At 42.2% G+C, this 16,826-nt stretch overlaps 2 protein-coding genes across 2 annotated transcripts; both read left to right on the forward strand.

Annotated features, from left to right (window-relative positions):
- Positions 1–7,851: 7,851 nt before the first annotated feature.
- LOC129808601 (uncharacterized protein K02A2.6-like) lies at positions 7,852–10,492 on the forward strand. Its single transcript, XM_055858384.1, has 4 exons — positions 7,852–8,014; positions 8,611–8,803; positions 8,994–10,339; positions 10,455–10,492. Exons 1-4 carry the CDS (start codon positions 7,852–7,854, stop codon positions 10,490–10,492), a joined length of 1,740 nt encoding a protein of 579 aa, XP_055714359.1.
- A 2,776-nt stretch (positions 10,493–13,268) lies between these two features.
- LOC129808602 (uncharacterized) lies at positions 13,269–15,980 on the forward strand. Its single transcript, XM_055858385.1, has one exon. It carries the CDS (start codon positions 13,269–13,271, stop codon positions 15,978–15,980), a length of 2,712 nt encoding a protein of 903 aa, XP_055714360.1.
- Positions 15,981–16,826: the final 846 nt, after the last annotated feature.

The following is a 16,826-nucleotide window of genomic DNA, read 5'->3' on the forward strand; positions in this document are numbered from 1 at the left end:
AATTGTTTGTCGGAGAACCAATCCTTAATTGAACTTAGGCTTTCTGATAGTTCGTTGATTTCCTTGTCAGCCATCTTGAGCTTGTTCTCTATGATATTATTTGATTGGCTGATCCTTTCATTCAACATTATCGTATGCTGGTTTAGGGTCTGCAGTAAAGCTCTCTGATTGGACATTACTGCATTCGGATCAGCTCCATCGTCGGAACCAAAGATAGAAGTCCACAAGCTTGTAATGATATTCCTCTTTTTTCTTCGTTTATGCCCAATAACTTCAACTATTTTCTCATGGATTATGCCCTTCATATGGTCCAAATGGGTTACGAAGATTTGACACATATTGTATTCTGTTGTGTTTTGTGCCAAGCTGCAAGATTCCGCTATGTTGGTGTAAATTCTGTCGATATCGCTTATATCCTTGTGGGGATCCTCCGATAGGAATGACGCTTCTACCTTGAGGTTACCTCGCTTTGTATATGCTACACCCAACTTCTCAATATAGAATCCTGGCGGTGGATGAGAAATTGTATAATTCAATCCATGGAAATGTCGTATTGGTGCGTTCATGTTATTAATAGCAAAAACAGTCGTCATCATAAGGAATACATGCAATACGACTTGAGCAATAACTGCAAGGCGGACATTTTGCGATTGAACCTTGGTTTTTGATCTTGTGTTTGTAGCAGGTGGATCATTCCCAGTAGTGACTTCATTAGTTAGGCCTACTCCTGGAGACTCATCTTTATAATCAATAGGCAATTTGGCTAACTTGACCACTGGTCTTTGTTTTTCGGAATTATTTTGAGTCTTTAAGGTCACCACCCTGGTATTTCCATCGCTTCCCGGATGCACTTTTATTACTCGGGCTAATGGCCACTGTAATGGAGGAATGTTATCTTCTCTTACCAGTACCACATCACCCTCTTTCAATCCTGTTGATTCGTGTTGCCATTTGTTCCTTTTCTGTAATTCGTTGAGATACTCCCTAGACCACCTGTTCCAAAGAGTCTGATGCATTTTCTCCACGGCTGCCCATCTGTTTGTTAGAGAGGGATTCGATATCTCAGGCTCTGGGTGTGCCGTTAATTGTCTTCCTATAAGGAAGTGTCCCGGCGACAAAGCAGAGCAATCCCTCGGATCAGAAGAGAGTGAGGTTAACGGCCGAGAGTTCAATACAGCCTCAACCTCGGTTAACACCGTGGCAAACTCTTCATACGATAAAGTGGTGCTAGAAAGTGTGCGCTTCAAGTGCCATTTGAGTGATTTTACCCCTGCCTCCCAGAGCCCACCAAAATGGGGTGTGGCCGGTGGATTAAATACCCAGGTTATTCCTTCATTGGCTAGTCTCTTTGCCGCATCTTCTTCAGCCTGTTTTATTGCTTTCCTTAATTCTTTATTAAGTGTATTGTTTGCTCCTACAAAATTGGTTCCTTGATCACTATAGATCTTGTAAGGCTTCCCTCTACGTGCAATAAACCGCTTGAGAGCAGCTAAAAATGTCTCAGTGGACAGGCTACTTACGAATTCCAAATGTATTGCCTTTGTCGTGAAGCAAACGAAAAGCGCAACATATCCTTTCATGGATTTTGTTCCTCTAGTATTGGAACACTTTACTTGAAAAGGTCCTGCATAATCAACGCCACAGATCGTAAACGGTGGTGAAGGAGTGACCCTTTCTTCAGGAATATTTGCCATTACTTGTTGTTGTGCTTGATTATTATAGCGAAAGCATGGAATACATTTTCTTAGTACTGCCCTTACTACTCCTTTTCCGTTAATGATCCAATATTTTTGACGCACTTGATTTAATGTTAATTGAGGTCCTCCATGCATTACTCTATTGTGAGCATCTTTGATTATTAAATGTGTGACATGAGATTTTGCCGGTAGTAATGCTGGATGTTTTTGTTCATAGGAAATGTGACCAGCATCTCCTATCCTTCCGCCAACACGGAGAATCTTCGAATTATCGTCCCATATTGGAAATAGGTTTGCTATCTTCTTAAACATTTGATTGCATTTATTTACAATATTATGTATCTCTTTCCTGAAATGATGCTCTTGCAATGTACTGATTATCGCATCTTCTGCGTTAGATAATTCCGAAGCCGATAACCTGTCTGTTGAGTAATTATTGTTGTCCTTAACTTTGCATCTTAATATGGTAATATATCTTTTCCAGTATGCAACGATTCTTTTTAGTTTCACAAACGTCGAAACCCTTGTAAAAGCATATTCAAGAGGATGTTCATTGTCTGTAGAATGTTTCTGCCGTTTTGTGTCGATACATGCGTTAGTTACCTCGGATTCTTCCGAAGTATTGCCCGCGAATAGCACTTGAACAGCTTCGTACATTTCTTGCAGATTCCTGTTTGCTTCAACCCTCTCATTGTCTAATACTTCTGATAAATTCACATCTTCAACCGCCACAGAGGAAATTTGCGACTGTCTTGGCCAGTTATTCTTAGCCTCGGTTAGAAATTCAGGTCCGTTCCACCACATTTTTGAATCCCTAAGATCTTCCCCAGACATGCCTCTTGATGGCAGGTCTGCTGGATTTTGCGCTGAAGGCACATGTTCCCATTTTGCTGATGGAATTAAACGGTTAATTTTTTCCACCCGATTGCCAACATAAGAATCCCAATTGGATGGGTCTTTCTTCAGCCATGCCAAGACTATCTCCGAGTCTGTCCACGCATATATTTCATTGTCAGCGATTCCCATATCTAGCGAATTTATTAATTCAGCTAGCAAAGTTGCCGCACACAATTCTAAGCGCGGCAATGATACTGTGCTTTTGAGTGGTTTTACTCTTGTTTTTGCAGCTAGCATATGAACTTGAACATCTCCATCCTTTTCTAGCCGAACATAGACTACCGCGGCATATGCTCTCTGAGATGCATCTGCAAATCCATGATATTGAATTTTATCATGATTTCTTGTTCCAATCCAACGCGGTATTTTTATCGCACTGAGACTGTTCAAGTCATTATTAAATTTCATCCATTCTTTTTCCATGTCCGTAGGAGCCTTTTGGTCCCATGTGATGCCTTCTTTCCATAATCTTTGAATAAACATCTTGGCATTTATGGTAACGGGAGCCAAATTGCCTGTGGGATCATATATGGATGCTGTAGAAGAAAGCACATAACGTTTGGTTATACTATTGACTTTCGTAACGTTAGTTTTGTAAGATAATTCGTCAGACCTCGGATTCCAACGAATACCTAAGGCAAGAATGAAATCATTATTTGATAATTCCACGTACGTGAGATTGAACATCTGGTTTGGCATACCCTGCAACATTCTGTGCTCATTGGTGGCCCATTTTCGTAAATTAAAACCACCACGATTGAGGAGCCCACTGAGCTGCTCTCGTGCTTCTATTGCTTCTTCTAGAGTATCAGCCCCACTCAAAAGATCATCAACATAAAAATCATGTGTCAATATCCTCTGAGCCACTTGGAATGCTGCACCTTCATCTTCAGCCAGCTGATGCAATACCCTGACTGACAAATAAGTGGCCGCTGCTGTTCCGTACGTAACTGTGTTAAGCACATATTCTTGCACTGGTAAATCTTCATCGAAACGCCACAGAATTCTCTGATAATCTCTATCCTCTTCCCTGACCAAAATCTGCCGAAACATTTTCTCAATGTCGGCTGTGAACGCAATCTTATGTTTTCTCCAACGCGTTAGTATTTGAGAAATGTCTTCTTGAAGTTTTGGTCCAACACAGAGAAGCTCATTCAGCGATTTTCCATTTGAGGACTTACATGATCCGTCGAACACGACTCTCGTTTTAGTGGTTGTGCTTTCCTCCTTCATCACCGCGTGATGAGGGAGATAGTACAATCCCTTTCCACTCGTTGCTAGGCACATATGTCCAAGAGTAATATATTCTCTCATAAAATCATGGTAATCCTTCTTAAGGTCAGGATCACGCTTGAACTTTCGTTCCATGCTCAAAAATCGCGCCATTGCGGCTTTCCTTGAATCCCCAAGATTGGGATTTTCGTCCTTGAATGGTAGGGCTACTATGTACCTTCCATCTGCTTGTCTCTGGACAGTTCTTTTAAAATGCTTCTCACAAAAATCATCTGTGAGACCCCTTTCTTCAGGCTGTGCATCGAGCTCCCAAAAACGTCTCAGGTTCGCATCTATTTCTGTCATGCTGACCATGCTTATTACCGAAGGTTGTGGAATTTTTGAGCTGTTGTTGCTTTGCTCACCAAAGGCTATCCACCCTAAACGAGTTTTTTGCAGAGCAAATTCATTATTGGTGAGTTTTTTAATGCCCTTCGCTATAATTTGGCGATATACACCAACGCCAAATATGATATCAATTTTGCCCCGCTCATGGAATGATGGATCCGCCAAGGTCATGTTGGACGGAATTACGTCTTCGTGCAACAAAATATTCCGTGACGGCAACATTCCAGTAAGCTTTGGCAGGACGAAAGCTTCAACTTGAGCATTAAATGCATCATCAAAATGTGGCTTTATGGAAAATTTAACTCTGTGATTAGAGATATTATTTATTTGGTCCCCCACACCTCTGATTGATGCTCTCACTTTCTCTTTATTGAGCCTAAGTGATTGGGCTGCTTTCGTCGTTATGAAGTTATCCCCTGCCCCGGAATCTATTAATGCCCGGAAAATTTGCCATTTTCCGTTACTGGCTAGCACCCTAACTGATGCCGTGGGAAAGATTGATTCCACACTTCGTTCGTGGAGAGACTGTACATTTTCCGGGTGGACAATAGCTTCATCTGTGTTGGCTACCGTAGCCTGAGAAACAACATTTGACCCTGCCGTGGTCTTTTGCTTAACTTCATCCTTATGAAGCAAATAATGGTGTTTTTTGGAGCAAATTTTGCACTTATATTTACTCGTGCAATCTTTTACATTGTGTTTATTAAGACAATTAAAACACAGTGATTTCTTCTTTGCGGCATTATTCCTTTCAGCTACTGAAAGGGCCTTGAACTTCTCGCATTTCGAAATTGTATGATTTTCATTGCACCAAAGGCAAACAAAGTCCGCACTCGCCGTCGAGTGAAATGAGGATTTTCGCTGACTCTTAGATTTTTTGCTGTTGCCTTTGTGTTCAAGTTTTTTTTCTTCCGAGAGGCAATGATATCGTGCCTCCAAGAATTCCAGAAACTCTGCTATGGTTGGCATTTTTCTCGCATTTTTAATATTTTGTTCAAAGATTCTGGAGCTCTCTGAATCGAGTTTCCTGAGAGCAAATGCCGTAATAAATGAATGAGGACATATATCCTCCATTTTCCCTAAAGCTGTAACACACTCATCGAGAGTATCATGCAATTTACGGATATCATTCCCGTTCCTGAATTCCACATTCTTAATATCAAGGATCGCATTAATATAGGATGCAACAATTTTACGATCATTATTGTACCTCTTTTTTATTTTTTCGAGTGCAATATCATAATTTTCTTCCGTGAGTTCCAAGTTTGATATCACCCTCGTAGGCTCATCTCCAAGATATTGTAACAAGTATTCAAACTTTTCTATTTTCGAAATTCTTTTATTTTTATCAATAATATTGGTGAAAAGTTGAATAAATGTTTTCCAACCCTTGGGCTCCCCATTGAATGTTTTTATTGTTATGGCTGGTAGCTTTGGCAATTTTGCTCTTGTGTGCCTTCTATTTCTTGCTGGCTCATCACATTCCTCACTCTCGGAGTCAGAGTCTTCATTAGATTCTTCTCCAGAGGAATCAGTTTTAGTTTCATCGCGATCGTTCTCTGACTGTGGTGACTTTCTTAAATCTTCAATTTTATTATTAATTACCTTTTTTATTTCGTCAAACAGTTGTTTTGCTTTTTTGAATGTATTCTCAGTGAAATATCTGTCTTGAGCATCTAGGTGTTTAATAAGTGCCGTGTGATTATCGCAAAACTGAGCAAAAATATTATCCACTGAGTAGCCTTGAGACTCATATTTTTCGATGGTGCGTCTTTCCCGTGGCCATCTCGGAATATTGCGAATAGTGCGTTCAAAGTAATTAATGTAGTCTTTTTGTTCATCCACCACTCCTTCTATGAGGACATTCGCGGTTGGATTGTCTTGTGGCATTTTGTGGAAGAACCAAAGTGTAGTGAAAGTGATAAAACCACACAACTCAAAGTGATAGAAAGAAAAACAAAATTTGCCAAGAAAGTGCCGACGGCAAAATGATCTGCGCGAGTGGGATAATAAGAACACCCAAATAAATTGCAAGTGAAAAGTGACGGGGAAAAATTGTATATTTATTTGCTACAAATTTTTGAGTTACAATTATCGCAAAGTGTAATTTTATAATGTCTTAATGTGGCAAGTGCGTTTGCCAATCTTTTTTCCCGCGCTTGTCTACCACCCCGATTAGTTTTTTTCTTCAACGGGAATAATCGCGGTTGATTTGGGATTTCTGGGATCTTCGTTAGAGCCTTTTCTTTTCTCAGGCTCTGCCTCTCTTTCCACTCTTGGACTGTGAGCCTTGCCGGACCGATTTTAATTAGTTCAGGAGCCTCAGTGGTTTCAAATGTGAGCCCCAAATCCTTGGGAGCGTGCTTCAGTGACGAGGATCGCGCCGCGTCTTGGAGGAATTCTTTCAATTCTTCTAGCCTACGCTTTTGCTCCTCCGTCTCCCCCAAAGGTTTTGGAGTAAAATAAGAGAATTTTTCTGGCTGAGGCTTCACTATAATAAAAATAAACCTAACCTTCTTAAAACATTCCGGAAAATGTTTAATGTAATTTAAAGGAAAGGATGTAAGGATTTTTTTTTCTCGCTCTTATTCTTGCGCTAGGTGACGTTTTGCCCGAAGGCAGTTTATGGCGCAAAGAGATAAGAGCTGGATATTGGGAAGGAAGAAAATTTGGGATTTCGCCTACTCTTGGATCACTGTTGAGTGCCGGAAACCTCCTCCGGCTGTTGATGCTGATTTCCAGTGATAAGAGCTGCGGTCCTGGCTGGATATCTCTTCCGCTGTATCTTGCCGAAATTTCACCGCTGCTCGTCTGAGCCGCCGATCTGCCGCTTCCGGGAGCTTCTTTCTACACAGACTATTGGCCTGCCTGGCCAATGAATGCAGCCGCAGTCTGGGCCGCCGAATTGCCGCTTAGAGGGCGCCTCCTTCCACACAAGGGGGCTAATGAAGAGCGCAGCCGCTGCTGGGCTGCCGAATTGCCGCTTACGGGCGCCTCCTTCTGCACAAGGGGGCTGGTGAAGATTGCAGCCGCTGTCTGGGCCGCCGTTTGCCGCTCACGGGCGCCTTCTTCCACACAAGGGGGCTAATGAAGATTGCAGCCGCTGTCTGGGCCGCCGTTTGCCGCTCACGGGCGCCTCCTTCCACACAAGGGGGCTAATGAAGATTGCAGCCGCTGTCTGGGCCGCCGTTTGCCGCTCACGGGCGCCTCCTTCCACACAAGGGGGCTAATGAAGATTGCAGCCGCTGTCTGGGCCGCCGTTTGCCGCTCACGGGCGCCTCCTTCCACACAAGGGGGCTAATGAAGATTGCAGCCGCTGCTGGGCTGCCGAATTGCCGCTTACGGGCGCCTCCTTCTGCACAAGGGGGCTGATGAAGATTGCAGCCGCTGCTGGGCTGCCGAATTGCCGCTTACGGGCGCCTCCTTCTGTACAAGGGGGCTGGTGAAGATTGCAGCCGCTGTCTGGGCCGCCGTAGTTCAGCACTGGGCAAGTTACACCGCCGTTTCTTTGGGGTGCTGCCTGTTAAGCCTTGGGTCGTCCTTGGCCGCTCTGGGCACTATCTGACACCGCTGTCCTTCGTCTCACTGGGGTGCTGTCAACTTCAGAAGCCTCAATTCTCCGCCGTAACCTGGGAGAATGGCCCACCGCCAATGGACTGATCTGCCACCGTCTGGAAATTATTCGCTGGAGGGCTCGTCTCCCTCTGTTGTCCCGGAGCGTCCAGGCCTAGATGCCGCCGGAAAACGTCCACAAGCAGAGACGAGGCTTATCCACAAGAACCTCCGGACAGGAGTCGCAGGTAACTCAAATAACTTAATTTTCACTGTTTGGGTTGAGCCAGTCTCAGACCAGGGCCCCAAAAAGCTTCTTTTAAGCTAATTTGTTGCAAAGTTAGAAGGTTAAGCCAGTTTAGAACCAGGGCCCAACTAACCTTGTTCGTTGCCTCGAAGGACCAGTTGAAAAGACGAGAATTTGGTCTTTCGCCTGAGTCCTCGAAGAGAAGACTGGCCGTTTATTAAAATCAGTCTCTTTATATACATTATAATTTTGCTTATCAATCAATAATTAAAAATAGGGGAAATTGGAAGGTGGGAGAATATGATAGAAAGAAAAATGGAAAAAATGCATTGCACACATTCGGCAATGTGCTGCATTTGCATTTGCAGTATGTTAACCCTGCTAAACCTAATAAATGCCTCACCATGGCTAATGAAATGACTTCTTTGTTACAATTTTTTTTTTTTTAACATTTTATGATTTTATAGACTATTTCTTTAATACTAAATAAATCTAACATATAAACCAAACTAATTAAACCTCTTCTCTCCTTCTCCTGTTCATTTCACTGAACACATCAGGGTGTAGATTTCCTATGGGAAGAAAAACATCGTAAAGCATTCGAGACTTTGAAAGACATCATATCAACCCCTGAGACTTTGAGTTATTTTGATAACGGAAGACGTACACGAGTTATTGCTGACGCCTCACCTGTCGGAATTGGGGCTGTATTAGTCCAGTTTGATGGAGATAACACCACACCACAGGTCATTGCTTATGCCAGCAAGAGTCTGTCTAAAACGGAACAGAGGTATTGTCAAACAGAAAGGGAGGCATTGGCATTGGTGTGGGCTGTAGAAAAGTTTTCTATTTATCTCGTTGGACGCGAATTCGAGTTGGAAACAGATCATAAACCTTTGGAAATAATTTTTAAACCACGGTCACGCCCATGCGCTAGATTTTGAAAGGTGGGTCCTCCGACTTCAGTCTTTCCGATTTAGAGCCACATACATCGTCGTGGAGTCTGCCGCTGTTGATGTGACTGAAATCGAAGAAGCTTCAGCTTTGGACCCGGAATTTGGCAAATTGCGTGAATCAGTAATGACAGGTAGGTGGACAGAGGAAGTCAAAGCATACCAACCATTTAGGGATGAACTAACCGTGACAGGGAATATTCTTATTAGGGGAAATAAGTTGGTGGTTCCTGGAAAGATTCGTTCTCGGATGTTGAATCTAGCCCATGAAGGCCATCCTGGCGAGTCAGCAATGAAGAGACGCTTAAGGGATCGAGTGTGGTGGCCAGGACTTGATAACGATGTCACTAAATTTGTAAAAGTTTGTGAAGGTTGCAGCTTGGTTACAACTCCCAACAGACCAGAACCCATGGTAAGACGTGAATTACCATCAGGGCCGTGGATCGATATAGCCCTTGATTTCTTGGGGCCACTCCCTTCAGGGAAATACCTTCTAGTTGTTGTGGACTACTTTAATCGCTATAAGGAGGTAGAAATTATGAGCAAAATAACTGCTAAAGAAACAGTAAATCGTTTGGATAAGATATTCGCACGGCTGGGCTATCCACGAACGCTTACTGTCGACAATGGTAGACAATTTGTCAGTGCGCAGTTTGATTATTTCTGCAAGCAACGTGGAATAACTCTCAATAAAACGACTTCTTATTGGCTACAGCAAAACGGAGAAGTTGAGCGCCAGAATAGGTCGCTACTGAAAAGACTGAGATTCAGCAACGAACTCAACCGAGACTGGAAGAAGGATTTGTTAGAGTATATGGTCATGTACTATACAACACCTCACTCCACAACGGGAAAGACACCGACTGAACTTTGTCTGGGACGGACAATCAGAGGCAAAATTCCATCTTTGCGAGACATTGAGACACAACCACCACTAAAAACTGAGTACCGTGAAAGAGACAAAATGTTGAAAGAAAAAGGGAAAGACAAGGAAGACAAGAAAAGGGGCGCCAAAGAATCAGACATCATTATTGGAGATGTGGTTTTAATAAAGAATGTACTGCCAGGAAATAAGCTTACCATCACATTTGGACGTAACCGATTTATTGTTACTGGGAAAGCAGGAGCGAGTGTAACGGTGAAGGACATAAAATGCAGAAAGATCTTCTGTCGAAATTCTACGCATTTGAAGAAAGTGTATGAACCTGAGGATGCTCAAAGTGGGAAGGAAGCTGATGAAGGACAACAGGACATGCGAGATCAGGAGGTAACTCAGTACAATGACGACATGCTTTGTGAGCAGGATTATGATCAGGAGACGGAGGACAACATCGAAGCAACAGATCGAATGAATACTCAAACACGAAACAAACGTACTGTTCGTGAGCCAGAGAAATTTAAAGATTTTGTAAGGAGTTAAATATAGAAAAAAAGGAAGAGGATGTGGTACCTTGACAGGTTTATATGTATATGATTGAACATTTGAAGAGGTTTATGAATGTGACAGAACGAGAGCAAAGGAATAAATAGTTACAAGATAATATTGGTTTATTACGTTTATTTTTAATCATTTTCCCGGCAAAGAGGATATCACCTTGTGGCGTGAGTACCACACATACATCCCTCTCACATACTCTCCTCTAAGAATTTAGGGACAGACATGAAAGTTTCTCAAGATTTTTATAAACTGGGGGACATTGCAGCAGAAATGGAATTGTGGGGAAACCTGTGGAGAAAGAAAGGTTTGTCACAGGATAAGTTAAAAGATATAGAATTGGCCTCATTGTTGGAGGAGGCCAACGTGCTTTTTCCTGCAATAAGGCACGCTTTATTAATTTTATGCGCCTTTCCATCGACCACAGCATCTGTTGAAAGGTCTTTCAGTACCCTTCGAAGGGTCAAAATCTGGCTGCGAAGCACAATGGGACAGGAGAGATTGTTGGAATTGAGTCTGATGAGTGTTCATCGCAATTCATTCAAAGAAAAGTGGGAAGGGGTAACAGCGGAAGTTCTGGAAAATTTTGCTGCAATCTCCAGAAAACTGTTAATAATATAACATATCCATATGTAACATCTATTCTTGAGAGCTAATGAGCCAAGTTTCCAACAATAGTTAACACATTCAATTATGTTCATGAGGTGCTGAGATATACCACTCCAAACTTTTGACCTCTTCTACTGACAGAATATATGTGCTCATCTAATATGTTAAAATAAAAAGAATATATAAATGCCAAAAACGTGTCTATGGCATTAAAGTGGCTTACAGTGGTTTATAATCATTAAATAAACGATTGGTGTCATTGAAAAATAATACTTTAATAAAATTTGACGAAGAAAGTAATTTTTTAAGCTTTAAATACATTTGATCTTGAAAAATGTCATTGTGGAGGATTACCTGCACAATTCAATGAAATAATATTAGGTTAGGTTGACTGCCTTCCTACAGAAACCCACATCCAGAATAGATACCTGTTGAAGAGACACAAAATGATTAAATCCGGGTCGATTGACCGGATTCCTTTGTGCCTCGTGGACTCCTTTGAAGACGCTCCCTGAATCTTCAATTTGAAACGCCGGAGGATCTTTGTTCACGGGATCTTTTATATTCACTCTCTTGACAATTTCAAATTCACAACTGTACTTTATAATATTCTCACTAATGCTTTAATTATCTACTAAATGCAATAAATCAAAGAATTCTTTTCTCACTAAAAATGGCTTCCCTTCTTGACGATGATTTTTCTCCAAGTATCTTTTTTAACAAGAAGAGCTTTATCCAGTTTGCCGCGGGATAAAAATTTCCCTTTTTCCCCTCTCTTGCGAAGTGACATTTCATACATTCCAAAACATATGTCCATGCTGAAAACATGGACCAATTTCCAACATATTCCCCCTTTTGAGGGAACCTCAACAAAGTTACTCCACTGGCAACTTCGCAAGAGTGTTGACTGCTCTCTTCTGCAGTCCATCCTTCGTCCTGATTGTGACAACCCGTACGGCAAGATCCTTTCCAGGATGAGTGGCTGTCACACGTCCCATTTTCCATGCTGCTGGCTTCATCGTGTTCTCCCGGAGAAGAACTAAATCACCAATCTCGAGATTTCTGGTCGATGTACACCACTTGGGCCTCTGTTGAAGTGAAGTGATGTATTCTTGATTCCATCTCTTCCAGAAATGCTGGACAAATCTCTGTAGTAGCGTCCAGCGGGTGAGGCGGTTGGGATTTGCTTCGGTGAAATCTTCGTCTGTGGCTTCAAGTGTTAATGCATGTCCCACCAGAAAGTGGGCTGGTGTCAATGGCTCTAAATCCTCTATTTCCAGAGACATTCCACAGAGCGGACGTGAATTCACACACGCCTCTATTTGAGTCAATACAGTGGCAAACTCCTCAAAAGTTAGGATGGAGTCCCCCAAGACTCTCTTGAGATGGGTTTTGACATTTCCCACACCTCTCTCCCACAATCCCCCAAAGGTTGGAGAATATGCCGGTGTACACGAAAGTGTAATTAAAAAAAAGGGAATTTAAAAATTCAATGAACTCAAATTTAAAAACTAAAATTATTTAAAAAGTAAATTAAAAATTCTAAACAATATTATATACGTTAAATTTAAATATGAATTTTGGAGATTTGATCTTTATCATTAATCTAGAGCATATGCAAATCTGAATTGATCGGGAATCATTAATCCTATTGTTTTGTAGGATGATAAAATGGGCAAATTCTCGTTTCTCGCTCTCTTTGCTAATCAGTCTCTCAAAGTGTCGGTACAAGAAAATCATTGTGAAAAAAAAAGAAGTTGGAAAAATTGTGAATTTAGTTAAGAAATTGAGTGTTACTTAAAATAAAGGTGTTGGGACAAGACAAGGTGTTTCAGTGAGGTTTTTGGTAGGAGTGCATCCAGGAATTGTGGATTTGAGGCCCAAAAAGGGCAGCTGGATTGATACCACGCGGTGGAACCCCAAAACCACGAGGAACTCTGGGGACAAAGACCAGAAAATTTTTTCGGTCTCTTCTCACCAAATTTCTTTGTGTTTTCCCAGGTACGTGAAGACGCCCCCTTTTTCCCGGTGTGGGTGGAACTAGTGCAGGTTTTAAGCACATTTCTTTTTTCTTATTTTTAAAGGTTGGTGATTCATGATAAAGCTAGAGCCCTAGCCTATAGCAATCATAATTTAATTCCCCGATTTATTTACCCAGGTTGGTTTGTGCACTTTCCCGCACATTTTTTGGTCGGCTTCGAGCCACCACACCGCTTCAAGTCTTCAGCGCCTAAGTCATCCAGACTTATTCAGCCAACATGAGCAGTAAACGGGAGGCCATGCACTCTTCCCTAACGAGGGTAGAGAACTATTTCTCAGGATGGAGCGAGGCTGAGATACAACACCTCAACAGGGACATGATAGAAGGTCAACTCCGTCAGGCGCATCAAATACGAGAAGAATTTATCCCGATCCAGGATGAATACATTGCAGCTCAGGAGAATGCAGTTGCAATTTCTGCACAAGTCACCAATAAGGAGATCTTCCTCCAGAAATGCGACAGCCTCATCAAGAAGATATCCACCATCTTAAGCAAATTGCCACCCTCTCCCAGTCACTCTAAAGCTCCACCAGGCATTCCATATGAATTCTACTTGATGATGCAGGAGATGCTAACGCAAAATAACCAACAGCTTCAGCAGAGCCAGCAGCAGGTTCAGCAATTGATTGCAACGCTCTCAAATTCGGCGGGTAGAAGTACCTCAAATAATACTAACTGTGCCCATAATTCGAGTTTAAAACTTCCTAATATGTCACTACCCACCTTCAGTGGAAAATATTCAGAATGGACCACGTTTAAAGATAGATTTACATCTGTTGTAATTAATCATCCTAATCTTACCGGGGTTCAAAAGCTAGATTATTTGCAATCGGCTCTCACAGGAGTTGCCGCATCCACTATTAAGAGGCTTGCTGTAACAGATGATAATTTTTCTGTTGCATGGGAGGTGTTAATTGAGAATTTTGAGCGTAAAAACGAAATAATTGCTGATCATGTAAGAAACTTTTTTAAAATGCCGCAATTTAACCCTTCCGATCCACTGGCCTTTCGCAAAATATATAACACCCTCTCAGAATCAGTTATGGCGTTGGATGTTATGAATATGACAAGTAGGGATCCCTGGCTCATTCAATTCACTCTAGATAAGCTCGACAGCGAGTCACGCGTTCTGTGGGGACGTCACTGTGGAGATACAGTGCCAGACCTAGATAAATTTAAAAAATTCCTAAATCAACGATGTGTTGATGCTCTAAATGCCCAGGAATCCTCCTTCAAATCTAATGACAATGCTCGCCCATCCAGTTCAAAATCTAGTTCATCTACGTCTTCCAAACGTCAGTCAGGTGTTTTTCACAATTCTTCTGGAACATCAACTTGCAGATGTTGTCAAGACACTTTTCATTCACTCTATAAGTGCGCTAAATTCCTTGCGCAAACCCCAAATGAGAGATATGATACGGTTAAGAAGCTTAGCGTGTGCAGGAATTGTCTGTCACCACATAATACGAGCACCTGCACTTTCCATAAATGCAGAAAGTGCCATGCAAAGCATAACATACTGCTTCATGAGAAATTTGCTTCGGAGTCTGATAACTCAAACCCTTCTCCTGAAAATGGAAAACCTCCATCCGGGTCTGACTCTAAACCACCATCATCATACCGGAAAGACTCCTCAAATCCTCCCGCTTCCGTTATGCTTAACACTCCAACTTCAGGTGAAGCTCCTCCCACTCCTATAACATCAAAGGTGTTTTTAGCCACGACAATGGTGGATATTTTAACTGCTAACAATACCAAAATTCCTTGCCGTGTTCTGCTTGATGGGGGAGCCCAAGTCTGTATAATGACAACCGCATTATGCCAAAAATTGAAGTTGCCAAAAATTCCAGCCAATATGTCCATTATGGGTGTAGGAAGCCAGCTCTACACAGTCAAGTATCAAGTTTCTGCTACAATCCTGTCTCAAATTTCTGGAGAGCCATTTACTTTCAATTGCTATGTCATGCCTAAAATAGCGAATGATATTCCAAACTGGCCTGTAGATAAGACTTCATTTAACCATCCACCTAATATCGAAATGGCAGATCCATTTTGGGCTGACCAACGACCAGTCGACCTCCTAATTTGTGGTGATAGTTATTGGGGAAGCTTCCTTTCTAGCGTTATAAACTTGGGACCTGGACTCCCACACCTCCGAGAGACGGTTTTCGGTTACGTAATGGTTGGAGAAGATCGATCACCAGACTCTAATGTACGCCATGTATGCTTTAACGAATCCTTGGCCTTGGAATATATGCTCCAAAAATTTTGGGAAGTTGAGGATTTACCCAATGAAGCCCCATTGACTGATGAACACAAAGCAGCTGAACATCACTTTACCACTACCCATAAACGGACCCCTGAAGGACGTTTCATTGTTCAACTGCCCTTTAAACAAGACCCTCAAGTATTAGGTGAATCTCGCCCTCAGGCTATTAGGCAATTGCTCTCTCTCGAACGACAGTTCGATAAAAAGCCTGAAATGAAGAAATTGTATGTCGAAGTCATGCAGGATTATCTCAAAAGAGGATGGATAGAGCGTGTCCCTAGAGAAGATCATAAGGCTTTGGCATACTACATGCCACATCATGGGGTCGTAAAAGACAGTAGTGCCACCACAAAGCTTCGCGTGGTTTATAACGCTAGCGCCAAAACGTCTTCGGGTCACAGCCTAAATGATATCCTTATGGCTGGCCCCACTGTCCAACCTGAACTGCTCTTTATTCTCCTCCAGTTCAGGCTTCACCAATTCGCAGTTTCCGCAGATATCTCAAAAATGTATCTGCAGTTGACAGTCGATTCAAGGGACACCAATTTTATCAACGTTTGGTTTGGCGGGAAAGCAAGGATGAACCAATCAAAGATTTCCGAATTGCTCGAGTCTGCTTTGGCCAAGCCTCTTCTCCATTTCTCGCAACGCGAGCCTTGATTCAGCTTTCCATGAATCATGAAAAGAAATTACCCCTGGCATCGCGAGCTTTGCGGACAGCATTCTATGTGGACGATTGTATTTTATCTGCAAACTCTTTGGAGGAAGCCAAGGAAACCCAAGAACAGTTAGTCAAAGTGTTGAACCTCGGAGGTTTCCTACTTACTAAATGGTCGAGTAACCACAACGGTCTCATTCCCACTCAATCCTCTGACGTATCCTCGGATCTAGTTACTATTGAAGACTCAACTGTGAGCACTCTTGGATTGAAATGGGACTCACAAGCAGATGTGTTTAAATTTGACTCTCCCATTAAATCGTCCATGATTGCCAAATCAAAACGTGAAATTGCTTCAGCAATAGCTAGACTTTTTGATCCCATGGGATTAATCGGACCTGTCATCGTGGAGGCGAAGATGCTACTCCAGGATTTGCATAAATTAAAATTGGGTTGGGACACACCTTTGCCAAAGGAAGTTTCTGAACATTGGGCTAATTACACATCAGCTCTTGAGAATATCAGTGACTTTAATACCCCACGCTGGATTACTTCCATCCCAAACCCATCACATTGTGAAATTCAGGTATTTTGCGATGCCAGTACTCGAGCATACGGCACAGCAATTTACCTCACCACTCATTGCGGAAATACTATCAATAGCAGCCTTCTACTCTCAAAATCAAGGGTCGCACCTGTAAAAACTCTGACTATACCTCGTCTAGAATTATGTGGAGCCCTTTTAGGAGTAGAAACGGTCAGCAAGTTAGAAAGTCTCTTAAACCCCCAATCGGTACACTTCTGGAGTGATTCAACAATTATACTGAGTTGGATAAACAGTCCTCCGG

This window comes from Phlebotomus papatasi, chromosome 4 (genome assembly GCF_024763615.1).
Source record: "Phlebotomus papatasi isolate M1 chromosome 4, Ppap_2.1, whole genome shotgun sequence".
In the NCBI taxonomy this organism is placed as follows: Eukaryota; Metazoa; Arthropoda; class Insecta; order Diptera; family Psychodidae; genus Phlebotomus; species Phlebotomus papatasi.